The sequence below is a fragment of the Ambystoma mexicanum genome, chromosome 4q, assembly GCF_040938575.1.
Source record: "Ambystoma mexicanum isolate Mex_15411 chromosome 4q, UKY_AmexF1_1, whole genome shotgun sequence".
Lineage (NCBI taxonomy): Eukaryota > Metazoa > Chordata > Amphibia > Caudata > Ambystomatidae > Ambystoma > Ambystoma mexicanum.
Genome location: NC_090928.1, coordinates 1247974671 through 1247996508, shown reverse-complemented (window position 1 = coordinate 1247996508; position 21838 = coordinate 1247974671). Strand labels below are relative to the sequence as shown.

Here is a 21838-nt window from a genome sequence, read left to right as displayed (position 1 = left end):
GTAGTTCAGTGGTTTCATTGTAATTATCACCCCATTGGTGATTGCTGCCATATTTAAAAATGGTGTGACTTTCTTTGAATTTTAAATAAATAAATATGGTGTTACCACCTACCGGCCTGGTTCATGGTCCATTGTGACCCGGGGTATTTGTAAAAGGGGGTGAGAGACGGGTTGGTATCAGTTCAATTCGAATTCATAGAAAATAAAGAGAAAGCATTCTCATTGCGAGCTACATCTAAGGCTAAGGGCGAAGGTCCTGGTACGGTGTGTGAGGCCCGATTGGAAACCTTCACAGGGTTAACCTTTTGAGCGGCAGATGGGACAGGAAAAGACACAAATTTGTGGAGGGTATGAGGATTTAGGCATATAGAAAATTAGTTCTTTGGGTTCAACACTAGATTGAGTCACTTCTTTAGAGTTTACCTTTCCATCCTTAGTAGGAGGTTGAGATATATAAAAAGGTCAATAAGCCATTTCCTCCTCTAAGCCTGTGGTAAAGAGGATTTCTCTTTAAGGGAAAAAACTGCGTCTCAACTTGCAAAATCACCCCAATATCCTGTGGGTATCCGATGAGCGGACCAAGGCATTTACGGACTCTATGGACTGAGGCCTTTACGGGCAACACAGCACCACTCCTTTGCTGCTCTAGACTCAGAATGCTTGCGCTTCTCCCCCACCATCAATGCTTCCTAAGGTTCTGAATGCGTAAGCATGAAATGCAAAGGATACATCCGCAGTCCACTGCCAAGCAAGACTAACTTGAACTAAGGATCCTCAAACAAATTCTCCATCATATCACCTCTGTCACCATCAAAGTTACTAGGGAAATTCTTGGTGCTAAACTACAGCACTTTTTTAAAATTGCCCATCATTCTGGACACCTACCTATCCATAACAAATAAAAAATATATCATACTAAAAGCTCTCCTACCGGTAGTCACAGCATTCATGGGAGGACTCCCGTTGGACATTTTTGCTACAGATTCTGTCTGTAAATCCAGCAAATGTTGAATTCCAACTTGCCTCTCAAAACAGAATACTTGTTTAAACACAACCCAAAGCAATTGAGAATGCAATATCAAATTACTATGGCTACTGTCATTAATCCAAGCCATGAAATTAAGTGAAAGAACACATTTACTGCTAGCCAAACAATTAGCATTTACTAACCATCTGATTCAGCAGTAACATAGACACCGGTCTCTGCATCCTCAATGGGTGCACAGCAGGCATCTGCAAACAAGCAAAAATAACATTACACCGGCGTCATTCACAGCTCACAGAGAAGTGATTAACAACTAAGCAGCTTAATCAACTTGTCAATAGGCTTTGCTTTGTTCATGCAAAGCAGTCAACACTGTGGCTTCCAATCAGTACCAGAACAGTTCAAGTACATAGTTAAAAACCCAATCTGGGACCGTTAAAAAGAAGGAACCTTATTTCTTTTAACCAACTTTATTTAAAATCGGTTACTTTCACATAACATTATGACCAGACAGACATAAAACGTATTGTTAAGCTTTTAGAACATTAATATACTGTCTATCCCTGCCCACACCCAATTCTGCCAGGAACCCAGCAAACCCCACAATGTTCAATGGTTGTGGAGGAACTGCCCCACTAGGTATGGTTTTTATGTGCCTGCACGGGAAAGTCCATGCTGTACTCCAGGATCGGGGACCAATTGTCAGTGAACTGGTGTAACACCCCCTCTATGGCCCCCGTGACTTTCTCTGCCACTAAAATGTCCCAGATTTTGGCCCACCACAGTGGCAGCAGCAGGCCCACCGGAGAATTCCAGGCCCAGGGATTTGTAAACCTTGCAACCAGAAGGAGCTTGGTGATTAACTTGGTAATCACCCATGACCTCGGGTATACCCCTGGGACTGGAACCCCCAACTAAGTAACTTCTGTCTCCATAGGGAGACAGACCTGAGTGATAGCTTCGATCGAGTTGCCCACTTTCTCCCAAAAAGTTTGAATTATGGGGCAATCCCACCACATGTGAATATATGTCCACTGAGCGCAACATTTCCTCCAACAAGCTGGGTCCAGCGAGCTTTGCTATACAATACAGTCTCAATGGGGGTAATACCACCAGTAATTCAATTTGAAGGCACATTCCTTATTATTCACACATTTGGAGGAGGAGTTTCTTGTCCAAATGTCCACCCACGTATGGTCCTCTATGGGTTGGCCCAGGTCCGCCTCCCATTGGGCCACATAGTGTTGAAAGCGTCAACATGTCCACCTGCAGAAGTCTATACAGCCTGGAAATGTGCCCCCAGTGAGCCCTCCAGGAACGTGAGTTAAATGGATACCAGCTCAGGTGTAACTCTCTGATGCACCAGTGGGTGAACTATCCAATGCCAAATTTGAGCATAACTGCACCTATCCGCCTCAGACAAGGCAAACCTTTCCCTGCAGTTTACAAAGGACAGGGGCGAACCACTAAGAGTTGGGACAGGTATTGCAGGCCCCCCCCTGCGCCCATCTCCTAAACTCGGCAGGCCGAAGGACTGGAGTGAAGTCAGGGTTATAAAAGATTAGAGTGCGTGGCCCTAAAGCCCTAGTGATTCCTGCTTTCATCGCAGAATCCCATGTTTTCACCTTTGTTTTCGTCAATGATAGGAGGTCGGGCCAGTGTTCCCACGCGGGAGCCGAGGTGTACGGTAAAGCGCTGATGGGGAGGGGCTCCCTTGATTGTTACATTTCCACCCATTTCAGGGGGTCATTGGGAGTGAGCCAGGCAAAAAAAGTGTGTTAGCTGCATCTCAGCATAATATTTGCGCAAGTTCGAAACCCCATCCCACCCAAAGAGGCATTGCCCATCATCACCTTTTTAGGAATCCTAGGCTTTCTTCCCCGCCAATAAACTGGAGGATCTTCAGCTGTAATTGAAGGAGGGGCTTTTGCGGGATCTCCACTGCGAGCACTGAGAAATAGTAAAGGACTCTTGGGAGCAAGTTCATTTTACTGCCCGTGATCCGGCCCATCAACAAAATCTCTTGGGATGACCACCTTTCGAGATCGGCATCCAGCTCCTTGAAGGGATATGGGAAGTTGGTTGCATAAACCTCTTTCAGGAGCGCTGGGATATGGTTCCCCAGATATTCTATGCCTTTCTTGTCCCACTTGATTGGACAGGAGTTTCGAAGGGCCTCCACCTGTCCCGACGTCAAGCCCACTTGCAGGCCCCAGATGTGTGATAGTGGACCACAAAGCCGTGGCTAGTCTAAAGGAGTCTAGCTCTAGGTGGGACTGATGAAAATACGACTGAACGTTCGTGAGGGTAAGCATCACACCGTCTGCATACAGGGACAGTTTATATTGTTTACGGCCAATCTTGACCACTCAATGGCGGGATTGTTACAGACCTGTTGGGTGAAGGGCGCCATTATCAAAGCAAAGATTAGCAGGGAAAGGGGGCACCCCTGCTTTTTCCCACACGTAAGAGAAATGGGTCTTTTTTGCTTTTGGTGCACCCGGAGTGAGGTTCTAGACGAGCTATAATTGGCCAGTAACACTTCAAGGGTTAATTGCATGAAAGCCCAGTCGACCATGTCGAATGTCTTGGTGGCATCTACGTCACCAATGCCATCTCACGTCGTTCTGAGGTTGCCATCTCCACCAGGTTTAGGGCCCGGCAAATATCACCCGTAGTTCTAACTAGCACAAAACCGGGTTGGTCTGTGTGGACTATTTTGGGGAGGAACCCAGCTAACCGTTTGGCCAGGATCTTGGAGTAAATCTAAGCGTCAATATTCAGTAACGAGATTGGCCTATAGGAGGCACAGTCCCCTGAGGTCCTTTCCTGGTTTTAGCAAAAAGATTGTAGAGGATTCCTGCATGGATGCTGTGGTGCATCCTGTCTGCCGGAAGGAGTTGAAGAGATTGGTAAGAGGAGTTAGAAGCTGTACCCTAAAGAGTTTATAGAATTTAGGCGTGAAGCCACTGGGGCCCGGGTTGCTAGCCTTCAAGGATTTGATGACAGAATCCACTTCCATCCGCCGTAATCTTTAAGTCCAGGGAGTCCCTGCCTGCTTTGTGAAGGATCGGGAGAGCAGCCTCTTCTATATATTGCCTATGGTCCGCAATAACTTGGGGAATGGCCGACAGTGTCTAAAAAATGAGATTCTGCCAGCTTTAGTTTAGCCTTGGGATAGTACCCCGGTTTTGCTATGATGAGGGCCTGTGCCATTTCCTCCGCCTAGTGCGCCTTTAATCTATTGCGGGCTACCTGGAGGGATCGATGCGCCTTAGGAGAACAACCTTTTTTGTTCCTACTTTCTGCCTCAGCTCCAACCAGGCTTTAGTCTCCAAGCAACGTTTACGGTAGGCCGCCCCATGGGCTACGAGTCCTACCATAATTGCTGCCTTCATGGCCTCCCACACTTTCACCATTGATGTGGGCCCCCTCGAGACTCTCCCAGAAATAATTACAAATGGCCTTTGCATGAGGCGTGTCTTGAGGCATCGGCAATGCGGTCGCCTCTTTAAGAGCTCTGTGGGACGCCCGGGAACTCGCCACCTATGCCCATGATATAACCTTTCAGAGCCCGGCATGGAGACAGCCTGTGGTCCGCCGAACGCCCCCTGTTCCAGCTGACCAGATCTATGTGGTGGTAAATCGGAGCAGGAAAACCACAAATTTTGTAGGAAATCGGGAGAAGCACTGCAAGGCTAGCCATATGCAAGATGGCGGCAGCCCCAGCGCATTCGAGGTGAGGGAGCAGGAGCTGCCCGCTCCACCGCTGTGGCCCAGACTGCGGGCCATCCCAGCCATGTGAAAGCAGTGGAGCCATGCCGAGATGGTCGTGGTCCCCCTGCTTGCACTTGAAGACAGGACGCTGCGAGCGGAGCCCTGGTTGCCGTAGCCCAGAGGAAGAGGAGGTGGGCCCCGGCCGGTTTCGGCACCGCTGAGAAAATAGATGAAGGCACGGGCAGCAGGGAACGTGCCTGTTCAGGGGTACGATCGGCTCGCACACCGTAGAGCACAGCCCAGAGTCGGGACAGGTACCGGCGCAGCCTCAGGGGTGAAGGAGGTCCTGCGCTTCAATAGGAGGGGCTCCTACCCCCCCTTCACACTGCCGCACTCCGGACCGACCTTACCGCTGCGGGAAAGAGGGATCCCTCCCTCCATCTATACCTGGAGCCACCAGCGGTGGATGCGACGGGGTGCCCTCCACCACCCCCAGCGGCACAGGAGACGGATGTCCCGCACCAGCGTCTCCCTCCGCATAAGAACATAAGGCGCACCACCCATACTCCGGAGGTGGAAGGGGCTGACCAACCTTAACACAGGGCGGTAAGGAGTCCCTCCCACCCGTCGGCACACACTGCGGAGAGGCCCACAGCGACGACCCCCAGCGGGGCTCCCCCACAACCTCCTTCGCTGGACACAAAGGCTCCAAACACCAGAAGGTGACACCCGAGGCTTGGAAGAGGAGGGGTGGAGGAGCCACCAACATCAGCATATAGTAGTAAAGCGACATTTAACACGCGGGACCGGGGAGAAGAACAGTGAAGGGACTGCAATCACTGGCACAAAGGGGAGAGTGGTGAGACAGCCAGGCCTGCCCTAACCCTTCAGCATATCCAGAGGGAGCCGGTGGCCCCAATAACAGATCTGCCATTGTGATAAAGGCCCTAGCCGCAACAGGAACTAATGGAGTCCCTACATACAGGGCTTCCTCTCGCCCCCAGCACCCAATAGAAGGCAGCCCAGCAACAGATCTAATTGGCTCATAAAGGACCGCTGAATCCCAGACAGTCCGCCTTCAGAAAGCCTTCCCACAGTCCTGCCATATGCAACCCCTGCCTACACCACAGCCACCCTAAACCTGGAGAGGAAGACAGCGGCCCTACCCTAGGGACATACAGCCTGAAAGCCACACAAGAGCAACGCACAACCCAAGTAACTCAAAGCCTGGAAACATTGCACACCGGTTAGCACTTAAAGTGGACAGAGATGAGGAGGAATACAAGTCAACTCAGCAACATCGCTAAAGGCTGAGGGAATGGCGCCGGTCAGCTGGAGGCCTCCCAGACATCGCACCCGGGCCAGAGAACATGGGCAGCACGTTGTAAAGCCCTACACAACGAGGCACCGGCTCATGCAGCAGTGGAAGCGGGCAGAGCCCCCACACACGGAGGAGATCCCTTCAGAAAGTCAGCGGGACAGCGCCAATAGCCAGAACTCTCCTGCATCTACAGCACATAGCATTGGTAGCCTACATGGCATTCTCAGTGCCGCTGCTCCACTGAAAAACGCATGGCCCCATACTTCTCTGCCACACGCTAGCCGCCCTAAAACCGTGGAGGAAGATAGCGGTCCTGCTCCAGAGGCATACAGATTGGGGGTCGGCGAGAGCCAACACATACCTCGGATATGCACAAGAATCTGCAGCACATCCGAATGTGAACCAGAGACACAGCCACCACAAACCCATCGCCCCACCTGGCTTTCACCTCTACACCACGATGGCCAAACTTAAGTCCACAAAATTAGCAGACATTGCTAGCATGCTGCACCTACAGGAGAAATCCAGGAAAACAGACCCCAGTGGAGCCGATACCACATCGCCCGAAAGATCCCAGAATCAATGGGCCACGAAAGAGGATATTCAAAGCCTTTTAGCAGACATGAAGAAGGAATTGCGTAACTGCATGACGGAGGTATCGGCCAAAATAGATGGACTAGACAATCGAGTGGAGGAGGTGGAACACAGGGTTGGGGAAATGGAGGACAAGATCCCGGAGCACTCGACGCAAATTGCAGACCTGAATGGAAACTCCTAATCCTAGAAGAAAATAGCGAATGCATGCAACGGAAGCATGAGGACCTGGAAAATAGGGCCCGCAGGAATAATATTCGCATCAGAGGGGTCCGTGCCTCAATATCAGATTGAGCCCTGCCGGCCTACATCAGCAACCTCTTCCAAACCCTCCTCCCCGACTGCAACAAATGCCTACTCATGCTGGATCAGACCCACATATTACGAGGCAGTAGAAGCTCCCCATCGATAGATGAACCTGAAGTAATCACCAGGGTCCATTTCTGTTAGGCAGAATCCTGTGTGATGCCCTTAGGGACCACTACACTCAATTAAGACTACAGGTGGCAATAGAAGTTTTACCTTTGGTACAAGCCTGTACTACTTTGTCAGAGTGGTAGCAGTGGCGGAGCAGCCAGGCTTATCTCAAGAGTATATAAGCAGTAGCAGAGATTACACAAAGGGACCACAATTACTGTGCCTCAAGCAAACACTGACTCAAGGGTTCAGGTAGAAAAGAACAAGTTACTGTCACGCTCACCTGATTCCCACGGAGGCGCAGGTCTGGCTCCGAGTGCTGATGCTTCTTCAATGGTGAAGCGCAGGACTCTGAGGATGGACAGGTAGGGCCCCTCTACTCTGGCTTCTCTGGCTCGCAGGAATATTCCCCTGTGCGTGAAAAGGGAGTATTACCTACTGACGGAATAATGCTCAAGCCTCCCACTCCCTTCCAACCCTCCATGATACCCTTCCACGATTCCCCGTGAAGTCTCACCTTAGGGTCTGGATGGATGAGTTCTCCATCCTGCTTCTGATGCAGGGGCGCGTTGAAACCCAGTTACTTCACTGGATTGAGGTTTGATGGGAGTTCAAATAAGCTTGACTATTCAGGTAAGGCGCTGTAAGAGTTCTGTAGCAAGTTCAAAAGTTCAAGCTTAATAATAATGTTCATTGTCTTATTGCAGCAAGCGCTAACGCTTATGTCTTTTTCCCCTTAGGGGCCGGGGTTCGGAATGCCGGAGATATGGCGCCGACCGGAAGTGAAACATGCAGTTCCAGTAAATGACAGGTAAGTTCTGGATGAGCGTTCGGGTAATGTCTTTGCATTCGCTCATTCAATGTCTGTCTTTTTTCCCCATAGGGGCCGGGGTCCGGAATGCCAGGAAGCGGCAGGACCCAAAATGAAATGGGAATGACCCAACAGGTAAGTCTTAGAAGGAAACTGAGCTTTTCCTATTCCCTTCCTTCTCTCACCTTGTGTTCTTGTCTTTGTCTCTCTAGGCTCTGGGAAGTGGCTGCGGATCCGGATGATCGCTGCTGAAGATGGAGGTGCCCAGGAAAGGTGAGTGAAATGCAGCGCTGCAGCGATTGAAGCAAAAATGCTTTTAAAATGATGTCTTCCCTTTCAGGATCGTCGGTGTGAAGTCTCCGTGATGCAGCTTTAGCAGGTAAGGTCTTCTTTCTCTCCAATTCTCTCTTAGCAGGTGACCCAGGATGCTGACAGGCGTGGCTGAAGTCCAGATGCAGGAGCTGACACGGTGAGCGTCCAGCTGCGAGGAGCAGAACAACGCGAAGCTTGAGTTGCTGATCGGGCGTGGTTTAAATAGCTTTGGAAGAAGTTGCAGGTATGTATCCTTCCACTGATCAGGTATGTATCCTTACCCGACCACACCCAGGTGGAAAGTAGTCCCACAGGTAAAGTAGTTCCATTCAGGCCTCAAGAGGGCCTGGATGTAGCAGCATGGTCTGCATCAGGTAAGTGCACATTAAAACACTTGAACACATGTCTAGCTTTATGAGCCTGGCGCCTAAGGCGCCAGGACAGGGGTCCAACATGAGCCTGGCGCCTAAGGCGCCAGGACTGTGTCCAAAGGGCCCCAGCTTGGGCCCGCTGGCACTTCCCTGGGGGGAATGATGCCTGCCTCTGGGTTTGCTGGGTCGGACCTGGCTCCTTGGAGGTAGGCATTATGAAAGTTACTCTCTTACCTGGTAACGTTCTTTCGATGGGATGGTCCGACGAAGTATTCCATATCTATGACAGTAATCACCACAGCTGTGCTGCTTCGGATAACCTTTCGTCCTGTGTCGATATCGATATGCCACCCTCGAGGACCTCCTCCGACGGCCGACGTCACTGGATGTTTTAAGTAGGACGCACGACGCCCGTAGCCTCAGTTGCAGTTTTTTCCCCCAGAACGTGTGGCACCAGTCTTCTGCCAGTCTGACCACACAAAGCCTTACGGACATGTAAGCTGCAATCGCATAAGAAATTCTGTAGCGGGGAAGGCAGGGAGGGAGCGAAATGGAATACGTCGTCGGACCATCCCATCGAAAGAACGTTACCAGGTAAGAGAGTAACTTCGAGGGGATTGGGTCCTCCGACGTATTCCATATCTATGACAGACTCCCAAAGCAGTACCAATGCAAGGAGGTGGGAAAAGAATTTAGAAAACAGAAATTTAGCATGCCCAATCAAATTGCAGAGTAAAGGACCGCCTTGCCAAAAGCCAGATCCTGCCCCCGGATGGAATCGAGGGAGTAGTGACGTACAAAAGTATGTACCGAAGCCCAGGTGGCTGCATCACAGATGTTACCAATAGGAACACCCCTCTGCAGGGCAGTAGAGGCAGCCATACCCCTGGGAGAATGTGCTCCTTAGCCTACCGGTGGGTTCTTACCAGCCAAGCTGTAACACTCAGAGATAGCCAAAATAATCCAGCGAGACAAAGTCTGTTTCGTCACAGCTTGTCTCAAACACTTTCCAGCGTAACCAATGAAGAGTTGATCGTCCACTCTGACCCGGGACATGCGTGAAATATAAAAGCTTAACACTATCCTAGGATCAAGCCTATGGAGACTCTCCTCTTCCTTACCAGGATGTGGAGGAGGATAAAACGCCGGAAGAACAACCTTCTGGCCTAAATGAAATTCCGACACCACCTTCGGGAGAAATGAAGGACGAACTCTAAGGACAACCCTGTCCTTATGAAACACAGTGAAGGGTGGTTTAACTGAAAGTGCCTGTAACTAACTCACTCTGCGAGCGGAAGTGACCGCAACCAAAAATACAGTTTTAAGAGTTAACAGTCTCAAAGGGCAGGAATGCAAAGGCTCAAACAGAGCACCCATCAGAAACTTGAGAACAAGGTTCAAATCCCAACCGGGCACCTGGAAAGGTGACAGAGGGAACACATTAGTGAGCCCTTTCAGAAATTGAGAAATTAAAGGAATTTTAAAATAGGAACACTTTTCAGACGAGCGCTTAAATATGGACAGCGCCGCCAGGTTACCTTTAATGGTACCCACTTGAAGGCCCCTGTGGGCCAAAGAGAGCAAAAAAGACAGAACCATGGGAATGTCACATGCAAAAGGATCAACATTCTTAACCCTGCACCAGTCGCAGAACTTACGACAACGGTACAGGGACTTAGTTGATGGCCGTCTGGCCGAGAGAAACACCTCCATCACGTCTTCAGGGAGGTCCCAATCCTTATACCTCAACCTTTCAGAAACCAAGCGTGAAGGTTGAGGGATCTGACCTCTGAATGGAGACCCTGACCCCCCTCCCGTGAGAGCAGATCGTCTCGGTAGGGAAGACGACGTGGAGGGCAGATGGACAAGTTGAGAAGGTCCGGGTACCACATCCTCTGGGCCCACGCCGGAGCAATGAGGATCATCCGGGAACCAAGCCTCCGTAACCTCCGCAGTACTTGTGGGATGACAGGGACTGGAGGAAACGCGTATAGCAGTGGGAATGACCACTCCACCACGAACGCGTCTCCTAAGGCTCTGTTTGGAGGGAATTCCCGCAAGCAGAACCTCTCGCACTTCCGGTTGACACTGGAGGCGAAGAGATCCACTTGAGGGGTCCCACAAAGGCCGAAGATCTCCAGGAGAATGTCCTGAGCCAACTACCACTCGTGAGAGATCGCACTCTGCCTGCTCAGAGCGACCGCAGTCTCGTTTTCGTCTCCGGCCAGATGAACTGCCGAGATCGAAACTTCCTGCTGGATTGCCCAGAACCAGAGCTGCATCGCCTCCTTGCACAGAGGAAGTGACCCTGCCCCCCCCCTTTTGTTGAGATAGTGCATGGCCACCGTGTTGTCCGTTAGGATCAGGACATTCTTTCCTCGCACAGTCGGCAGAAAAGCCTTCAGGGCTAGCCTGACGGCCCTCAGCTCCAACAGATTGATATGGAGTCTGGACTCCGACGGAGACCAACGACCGCTGACAGCACGGTCAGGTAACCTTTAACCGTACCCACTCGCAAGCCCCTGTGGGCTAAAGAAAGCAACAAAAAAAAACAGAACCACAGGAATGTCACATGCAAAAGGATCCACATCCTCAGCTCCAACAGATTGATATGGAGTCTGGACTCCGACGGAGACCAACGACCGCCGACTGTCAGCTCGTTGGCATGAGCTCCCCATCCCGTGAGGGATGCGTCCGTCACGATTGTCACCTCCGGCAAGGGTAGCCAAAAGGGAGCCCCCTTCATCAGATTGCCTTTGACGGCCCACCACAGAAGGTCCTGGGCGACCGAGGACGGCACCTGAACAGGGTCCGACATCCTGCCGGAGGACAGACCCATGGAGCTTGAGTGCCCATTGCAAAGATCTCATCCGCAACCTGGCCTCTGGCACCAGAAGAATGCAGGATGCCATGAGGCCGAGCAATTTCAAGAACTCGAACGCTGGGAGACTCTGGGCAAGCTGAAACTTGTGCACCATCTGCTGAATGTGATGAGCCCTCACCTGGGGAGGAAAACACTGCCGCAGGGACGTGTCGAGCACTGCTCCGATGTACTGGAGCCTCTGAGTAGGTGTCAAATGGGATTCTTTAAGTTGAGGGAGAAGCCCAGCTAGTGGAGGGAGTGGCAGGTGACCGACAGATGATCCAGGACTTGCTCGGGAGAGCGCGCCCTTATCAACCATTCGTCCAGGTAGAGGTAGACGTGAATCCCCCCTTTCCTGAGGTGCGCTGCCACCACTACCATGAGCTTGGTGAAGACCCTCGGGGCGGAGGTCAATCCGAACGGCAGGACCCAAAACTGAAAGTGCGAGTCGCCAACCGCGAACCTCAGGTACTTCTTGTGCTTTGGATGTATCGGCACATGAAAATAAGCGTCCTTGAGGTCGAGAAACACCAACCAGTCCTGAAGTTGAAGGGCCTGGAGGACTTGAGAGAGAGTAACCATCTTGAACTTGTCCTTCCTGAGGAGTTTGTTCAAACCGCGCAAGTCCATGATGGGTCTCAATCCCCAGTCTTTCTTGGAAATCAAAAAATAAGGGGAATACCATCCCTTGTTCCTCTCCTCTACAGGCACCAGTTCTATGGCGCCTTTCTCCAGCAGGGATTGAATTTCCTGCGCAAGGAGCGGATCCGGACTCTTCAAAGAGAGATTCCCTGGTGGATTGTCTCGAGGCCTCGGCCGGAAAGGAAGACAGTACCCGTGGGTTATGATCTCCAGAACCCACACATCTGAAGTAATGGCGCGCCACTCTGCAAGATGCTGCGCCAGCCTTCCCCCAACCGGTGAACCATGGGATATGGCCTCATGACTGAGCTGAAGTGGCTGCGGCGTTGCCTGAGGGCAAAGAGGGAACAGCCCGAGCGGCCTAGGCACCTAGAGTACCTTGTTTTCCACCTCTGGCACTCTTACGGTGGCCCCTTTGACTGCCAGCTCCTCTCGCTTTACCAAAGGATGAGTAATAACGAAAGGAACCTCCTCTCCATTGCTGTCCCCTAGGACGAAAAGGCAGAGGTTGTCGAACTGCAGCGCCCAACGACTTCGCTGCTGCTTTTGAGGTCTGCAACCTCTCAAGGCTCTCGTCAGCCATGCTGCCAAAAAGATGTTCCCCGTCAAAGGGCATGTTGAGGAGCCGGGCCTGCACATCAGGAGCAAACCTCGACTTCCGCAACCACGCAAATCTGCGTATCACGGTGCTCGCCGCCATGGAACGGCTGACGCAATCTGCCATGTCCAAACCCGACTGAACGGCCTCACACATGGCATCCTTGCCATCCTGAACCATGGCAAGGAAACCATCCCGTTCGTCCCTTTCGGGAACATGTTCAGCCGCCAAGGAAACCGTTCCACAGAGTGTGCGTGAAACGTGACAAGGCACATATGGAGTTGGCCGCCTGAAGCGCCATGCCCCCTGCAGAAAACACTTTCTTCGCCCAGCCGTCAAAACCCTTGTCGTCCCTATCAGGAGGGATGGTAGGCTACAACTCCTGCTTTGCCAGGGCCGTAGCCGCCTGCACCACTAAACTCTCCGGAGTAGGGTGCTTGGACAAGTAGCAGGGGTCACTACTGGCTGGGCGGTATTTTCGTGGCAAAGACTTGCCCACTGCCGGAAGACTCTCCGGAGCAGTCCAAGCCGCTGCCACCCTCCTCTGTAGAGCCATATGAAACGGCCGTACCTGGTCAGTTGGTGGACCAAGGTCGAGGATATCCGTAAGGTCATCCTGAAGAAACTCCCCTGGGGGAGCAGACCATCCCAAGTACTCAGTGACCCTTGACATAAGGCGCCGGTATGAGGAGTCGGCATGAGTGCCAGGCTCAGGCCTACAAAACTCCACCTCCGGAGAGGTGTCTAGCCCACTAGCATCGTGCAGGGACTGCCTCAGGTCCTCAAATTGGCTATGGCCCGAGAGAATCTCGTCTGGCACCGTATCAGGAACCATGCCATCATCAGAGCCCTCATCCATCTCTAAAATAAACACAAGATGGCGGTAAGAAGGCACAGAACGGGAACCAAAGTCATGCTTGACCTTGGCCAGAGCCTTTCTAGGGGGTTCCACCGAGCCACGGGGTACCCCGTCAACACAGCCTCGAAAGGCTGTGAGTGAATCGGCATCGACGCCGAACGCGCCGACAGTCCTCGGGGCCTCGAAAGAGTCCGTCTGCAACCTCGGCGCCACCGGCGTCGACATCTTCCGTGAAGACACCACAGGTTCACACGGTCTCAAGCGCGTCGAGGGCCGGGACCTGGACCGGGCATGACTAGAACGATTCCCCTTGTCCGAGCGGGACCTCTCCCGCGAATCGTGACGACCACCCGAGCCCGAAGGTGTGGGAGTGGTGTCTCTCGACTGATCATGATCAACCCCACTCGGAGGCGCGGACGGACCAGTGCCCTGCGATTCGAGAATTGCCAACATTTTCTTCCCGAAGGAAGCCCACTCCTCCGGCGTCGCATGCTTGGTGGGGTAAGCGACCCGCCAATGGGCAGAGTCCTCGGATGAGGTCGGGGAAGGCGACAGATGACGGCACTTTCGGGAGTGCCTCGAAGAGGCAGAGGAGTGGCGAGACTGACTCCGGGACCGAGACCCACTGGACTTCCGACGACAAAGCGAGAGTCTCCCCTCGAGTCATCCATCGAAAGCTCCGCAGACCTCGACTTCCGGGGCTTGGACACCTTACCTACCGATAACTTCTTGCGCTCCCGCAAGGCTTTAGACGTGAGCGACTGGCAGTCGACACAGTCATCCGTGTCATGGGCCTCCCCGAGGCACCAGAGGTAGGCGTTGTGTGAGTCCGTAACCGACATCTTGGACCCACAGTCCCCGCACTTCTTAAAGCTCGGACGCAGTGTGGAAGACGAGGTAGACATCCTCACTAAGAAAGACTTCACAATACCAAACAGATTTGAAGAACCAAGAAACAACAGAAACTTTGGCGCGCAGAGATTCCCGAAGCCAACACGTTCGCGGAAAAAACAGAACCGAGGCTACGAGTGTCGTGCGCCCTACTTATAACATCCAGTGACGTCGGCCGTCGGAGGAGGTCCTCAAGGGCGGCGTATCGACGTCATTGACGCAGGACGCAGACGCCGAAGATTTTCCAAAGCAGCACAGCTGTGGTGATTACCGTCATAGATATGGAATACGTCGGAGGACCCAATCCCCTTGAAAAGACTGTTTTCAAAGAACGAAGTCTTAATGGAGAAGTGTGCATAGGCTGAAAGGGAGCCACCATCAGAACTGTTAGTACCAGATTAAGGTCCCAATCCGAGACAACAAAGGGAGTTGGCAGAAACTGCCTGGCTATAGACAACAAAAAGTTTTCGCATCTTTTGCTTCTGTTTGGATTGTCTTGTATTAAATACACATTAATCGCTTATCACAAAAGGTGGTGGTTACATAGTGCTCTTTATAGTACTATTTTGTGTTTTTTTCTTTCAACTTTATTTTGCAATTTACCTTGTTATAACTGTGTTAGGGTTAGGCTAAGACTGAGAATTAACCTCCCTGTATACTCAAGTATTTGTGAAGAATTTAGTTGCATTTTTGTCTGTTATCTTTACAAATACTTCTCTTTTTGAATACTAATTTTGCATGACGACTAAATGCATCAAACAGCAAAATAAATTTAAAAAGCTGTCCGAATCATATCTATTCTTGTCTGAATTTCTCATTGTACATCTTCACATTTATTGCGTTTTTGTATATTTTTTTGAGACACAAAAAATTTTATAAGGTCTACTATAACCAATTAGTAGCTCCCCTGAAATATCACATGTCAGAACAGACCCCAATTGTAAACCAATTATTTCTAGCCCATTGTTCTGACATAATTGGGCTATCCCTCCTGTTACTAGTATTTAGATATAGCACCATGCTATAATAGGGACTTCTCTAAAAATTGTCTTTCAAAAACTTCTATACATGTGCCTCGTCTTTTCAGGCCCACATAAATCTACACCCAGCAAGGAAGTACACTAGTCCTGGCCCCCCAGGGCGTGCAATTTTCCAAAATAACAATATGAATCAAATGTTATCATTCACGGAGGAAGAAATAGATAACATCATAGAGGGGCCATCTCTTTTTAATTTGGCAGGAGCACAGCAACATATTGCTTCCACAGCATCAGGAGACGTTCTACTGAATTTAAAGAAAAAATGCTTCCGGACAGAAGTCCACGCACATTTTCTAAGGGAGTACCTTAGAGTAAACCTCGTTCCAATGGGACTTTTGGTCAGAAATGAACCTGCACTGTTCCTTGAGGACAAGGAATATATGCTAGGCTTCAGCAAAATTTCAACAAAATGCAGCAGGGACCTAATGGCCCTTACCATAACAACAGCACAACGCATCCACACCAAGATACAACAAGATCTAAAAGAAGAAGAAACTAAATTTCTCAATGACAACAGTCTGTCTAATGCCAGAGAGAAGCTGAAAGAAATTGATAAAGCTTTTGACCAATTCACCTCAATTACACTGGAGAAAAAACATAAAAAATTGGCTAAAGACATCAGTAACTTCAAAATAGAACTGGTGTACCCATATCTCTCACCAGAATTTAAGGACAAGAAGGAAAAGGAGAGGCAGGCTAATCAAACCTCGACCACCAAAAATAGACGTAAATGGGTCTCCTTCTCAGATACCTCGAGCTCTGATTCATCATCAGGGGACACAAACCCAAATAGGGGCAGGAACAGACAACAAGGACAATATCAACCTCCGAACCAGATGCCTTTTTTAGGACAAATGGCCCCCAGAGGCGCATACTGGGGGCCTCCTCCATATCCACAGGCAATGCCGTTTCTCAATTTCCCCCAGTGGGGACAACGCAACCAGAGGAGGAGAACCAACCGCAGGTTTTAACTCAAATACCCATTTTCAACTTATCAGGATATGTACTTTCAAAAGAAGAAACCTCCGTCCTCACCAAAGGACTATCGTTTGTACCTACAGAACACACAGATTTGTTCAAACTGGATACTGAATTATCCAATTTCTTTAGAAGCATTAGAAGGAAAGTTTACTTCATGGATAAAGACCCCCGTCCAGAAAAAGATGACACAGGATTCAGAATTAAATCCACATTCAACCCCATGGAAAATGAAGTTCCTAGTTCCTTGCTCACTTTTGAAAAATGTATAACAAAGGAAATTAGAAAATTGCAAACAAATTCTCAACAGATGAGACAGAACTTGACCACTGGTGAACGCAAGGCTTTAACAACCTTAGCGGAAAACAAGAATTTGATTATAAAAACAGCTGATAAAGGTGGAGGAATTGTTATTCAGAACATCACGCAATACAAGGGTATGGTGATGCAACTATTAAATACAGAAGGCAACTATAAAAAACTAAGGAAAGACCCCTCAGCTGTTATAAAACAAAAAATCCAGGAAACAACTAGATTCGGCCTAGAGCAGGAGTGGATCACGGAGCGGGAAGAAATCTTTCTCAATACGTCTGAAAACAGAATACCAGCTTTTTATGCCCTTCCCAAACTCCACAAAGACAGCCATAACCCTCCAGGCAGACCAATTGTGTCAGGTTGCGGTTCAATTCTAGAACCAATCTGTAAATTCATAGACTACTTTCTGAAGCCTCTAAGCCAGCAAACACCCACGTACCTTAGAGACACCATGTCAACTATCTCTAAATTTGAAGGACGCCAATTCAACAGCGAACAAGAGATCCTAGTAACCATGGACGTAGTTAGCCTCTATACCAACATCCCACAAGAAGCAGCGGTAGAGTGCATCCGTCATCACTTAACCCACTTTATGACCCAGAAAAGAGTGCCCACCAACTTTATAGTGGAACTGCTTGAGATTGCGTTAACCAATAATTTTTTTGCCTTTGATGACGAATACTATCTTCAAACAAGTGGAACCGCTATGGGAGCAGCATTTGCCCCCAGTTTAGCCATTATTTTTATGGCAGAATTTGAAAAGCAACACGTCATTGACATCTCTAACCCTTTCCTGGATAAAATCTTCTCGTGGTATAGGTACATCGACGATGTCATTCTGATATGGAATGGAAATGAAAACAGCCTCACCTCATTTTTTGAGTGGATCAATGCTCAGACCACAGAGATCAAATTCACCATGCAAAAAAGCAATACAGCCATTAATTTTCTGGACCTTACCATCTTAGTCAAGAATGGCATTCTACAATGTGATCTTTTCACAAAGGAAACTGAGAGAAATACCCTACTCCACTACAATAGCCATCACCCAAAAAACCTAAGGGACAATCTCCCATACGGTCAATTTTTGAGACTTAGGCGCAACTGTACAGAGATGGACGCTTTCCAAGTAAATGCCACAAAACTACAAAGCAAACTATTAGAACGGGGATACCCAAGAAAACTTATCACACGGACGATAAAAAGAGCAAAATATACGCCCAGGGAAAGTCTGCTAACACCTAAACCAAACAATCCGGAGCAGGGAAACACTCTCACATTCGTCTCCACTTTTGGCCCTGATACGACCAAACTTAAAAGTATACTGAAAAAATTCTGGTCCCTAGTACAACTAAGTTTGCCAGAAGAAAAGACACCAAGAATGGCGCTCAAAAGATCGAAGAACCTTAAGGACATTCTATCACACGCCAGACTGGAGAAGAAGTCTCAAAGATCCACGCTCTGGAACATGCGGGAAATAAGGGGGCACCACCCCTGTGGCACCTGCACAGCATGCCGCTTCACTAGAAAAATGTCTTCATTCAAAATTGGTGGAAAAGACTGGGAACTCAGACAGTTCTCTAACTGTAAAACAGCTAACGTGATTTATATCATTGAATGTCCTTGTGGTCTCCGTTACGTGGGGCAAACAACTCGCCAAAGCCACAAAAGGATAGGTGAACACAGATCCCGCATCCGCTGCAAATCTGCCAATGCCCCCTTGGTACAACACTTCATTGAAAATCATCATGGCCCAGACGATATCCTGTGGTGGATAGCAGACTTAGTACCTAACACAAGCAACGCTATTAACTCTCTCAACCATAAAGAAGCATGGTGGATTTTTAAACTCAAAAGCATCACTAATGGCCTGAACGAGATGGACCCCACCCGCTTTTACAGATAATTATATTATTATCCCACAATAAACCTCTTTACCTTTTCATTTTAAGCATATACCATTCTAGATACCATCTAATACGACAGCCCCAATTTTAGGGCTCACAGTACCACACTGTTTTCTGTAGCACTCCGTTTTATATTCTTCAGAGTTAATACATTACCATTATACATTTCGCAATAGCCCACATTAGCCATGGGGCTACGCTCCCTCCATTTCATGCTCGCAAGGCAATGGAGACACCGGTGCCACACGCGCAGGAGTTAGTGATTAGCATTTCACTTTAGCAGGCTCATTTTGAACCACTACAGGAGCGCGCGTACAGACATGCGCAATCGCTGGGCAACACAGGGAACACTACGCGAGACGCGCATGCGCTTTCCCAACACAGCCGTATTTAGCTCGGCTTTTTTCATGGTGCTTTCTCTCTTGTGAACGCGGCGCTTCACTCGCAAGCCACAGACGAGACAACGCTCGCCAACCAGCAGAGAACTTGAGACTCGGACTCCAGGTGAACAGTCCCCCTATCCCTGCACCCAACGTTGTATCTTAATTTTACTATCCTAAAAAACGGGCACTTATTTCTCGTTTTTTTCAACAGCCCAAGACTTAAAAACGCATGGGACACTACATAGCTGCCCCACCGGCATCCCGCTTACCTCATGTGATCTTTCACACGAAAGCCATTTATCAAGGTGAGAGCCCGCCTATTTTTAGTGCCAGCCATGTTCCAGTTCTGTATTTCCACAACTGGCATCTTACCCTATATTGTTCCCTTTTCTCCGGTAGTCTTTCACAGCTTGCAGCTACTGTTCAAAAATAAGCCCCATTCTTCTACTGTGGGGCCACCAGCTACCTCCAATTACATGCAGCATTGCAGCCCCTAAAGGTCAGTCCCCCTTTTTTACTTCCTTGCAGCCCTATTTGTTTGAGGTGTACCAAAGTTTTGGAACAGACTCTGCATTGTGTCTTTTAAACAGTTTTTAACCCACAATTCAGACACTAATAGTGTCCTTATATCTCTACCTTAGGGAGACCTACCAGGCCCTAGATGAAGGCATTCAGCCGAAACGTCCTCAGGACCAACACTTAGATTTCTCCTGGTCCCAACACCTTTTTTTGATCCACTTCTAGACGTCGACCGTGTATGAGGTCACCCTTCAGCCTGGCTATAGACAACAAAAAGTTTTCGCATCTTTTGCTTCTGTTTGGATTGTCTTGTATTAAATACACATTAATCGCTTATCACAAAAGGTGGTGGTTACATAGTGCTCTTTATAGTACTATTTTGTGTTTTTTTCTTTCAACTTTATTTTGCAATTTACCTTGTTATAACTGTGTTAGGGTTAGGCTAAGACTGAGAATTAACCTCCCTGTATACTCAAGTATTTGTGAAGAATTTAGTTGCATTTTTGTCTGTTATCTTTACAAATACTTCTCTTTTTGAATACTAATTTTGCATGACGACTAAATGCATCAAACAGCAAAATAAATTTAAAAAGCTGTCCGAATCATATCTATTCTTGTCTGAATTTCTCATTGTACATCTTCACATTTATTGCGTTTTTGTATATTTTTTTGAGACACAAAAAATTTTATAAGGTCTACTATAACCAATTAGTAGCTCCCCTGAAATATCACATGTCAGAACAGACCCCAATTGTAAACCAAGAAACTTACTTAAAAGGCATTCAGGAATTGTGCCATTACCGCAATCATAAAAAATGAACCTTGTTCCGGGATCTATTAAACACAAACAAGGCCGCCAAATAACCTTTGACTGTGGTGACCTGAAGGCCTGCTGAGGCCAGTGACTGAAGGAACTCCATCACAGTAGTGGTGTGGCAAGAGATGGGGTCAATCTCCCGTTAGCTGCACCATGCCTGAAATATTCTCCATCTGCACGCGTACAAAGCTCTTGTAGACGTCCGCGTGCAGCCAGCAACACCTCAAAGTACTTCCTCAGAGAGGTCCCAGTCATCATATCTCATCCTCTCAAGAGCCACGCATGTAGGTTGAGGGATTCCGGGGTCGGGTGGAATATCTGACCTTCCGACTGAGTTAGGAGATCCGGATGCCGAGGCAACCGGTGAGGTGGACAGATGGACAGATCCAAGAGGTCGGAATACCACGTTCTCCTCACCCAGTCTGGGGCGATCAATATCATGGTCGCTTTAAAACTCTTCAACCTCAGGAGAACCCATAGAATGACAGGAATCGGAGGGGAGGTATAATGGAGAGGGAAGGTCAAATACACCAGAAACGCAACCCCCATTGCACTGTTCGCAGGGAATTCCCTCAAGCAAAATGTTCACATTTCCTGTTGGACTCCGTTGCAAACAGATCCACTGCTGGGGTACCCAAGAGAGAGAAGACCTCCTGTAGAACTTACTGGCACACTTCACACTCGTGTGATACCATGCCTTGCCTGCTCAGAGCATCCGCCAAGTTGTTCCCTGTACCTGCCAGAGGAACTGCCGAGACTGAGTTCTGGTTCTCCAGCAACCAGAACCAAAGCATCATCGCCTCCGTGCAGAGGGAGCGGCAGTGCATACCATCTTGTTTGTTGCATTGCCACTGTTGCGGTCCATCCACAGGGACAGGTCGTTGACCACTGAAGCGGATACCCTGATGAGATCTGAGAGAGCATCAAGATATTGAGGCCACTGCAGGGATCTCATGCGCAACCTGGCCTCTGGCACTAGAAAAATGAAGGAGGCCATGAGACCTAAGAGGCGGAGGAAGGAAGCCGCTGGAAGAGTGGCATGGTAACGGAACAAGTCGACCATTAGTGTCAAGCGGACTACTCTCTCCTCCGGAGGGAAGGCCTTCCCAACCCGAGTAGCCAGGACTGCTCTGATGAACTGGAGCATCTTGACTGGCGTCATTTGGGATTTCTTTAACTTTAGGGAGAAGCCCAGCTTTAACAGCAGCAAGCAGGTGCCTTCTAAAAGGGACAAAGCCTGCACTGCAGACTTCCTTTGGATCAGCAAGTCGTCCAGATATGGAAATATATGTGGACCCCGGGTCTCCCAAGGTGAGCCGCAACTACCTCCATGAGCTTGGTGAAGACACTTGGGGCAGAGGTTAGACCAAATGGAAGCCCCTTGAACTGATAGCGCATATGCCCTATGGTGACCCTTAGGAACTTCCTGTGCTTTCTATGGATTGGCGCATGGAAAAAAGCATCCTGTAGGTCTATTGACACCAGCCAGTCCTGCAGT

The 21838-nt window shown here is 49.2% G+C and overlaps 1 protein-coding gene across 5 annotated transcripts in view; it reads right to left on the bottom strand.

Annotated features, from left to right (window-relative positions):
* Window positions 1-21838, bottom strand: part of LOC138468321 (exportin-5-like) — a 2334215-nt gene that overhangs the window by 503664 nt on the left and 1808713 nt on the right. For 4 of the 5 annotated variants that reach the window (XM_069608826.1, XM_069608825.1, XM_069608828.1 and 1 more), the window contains one exon: window positions 1171-1233. The exons of the other annotated variant lie outside the window; for it this stretch is intronic. In XM_069608826.1, the coding sequence (XP_069464927.1) occupies window positions 1171-1233 (63 nt within the window). The remainder of the gene's footprint in view (window positions 1-1170; window positions 1234-21838) is intronic. 5 annotated transcript variants of the gene reach the window in all.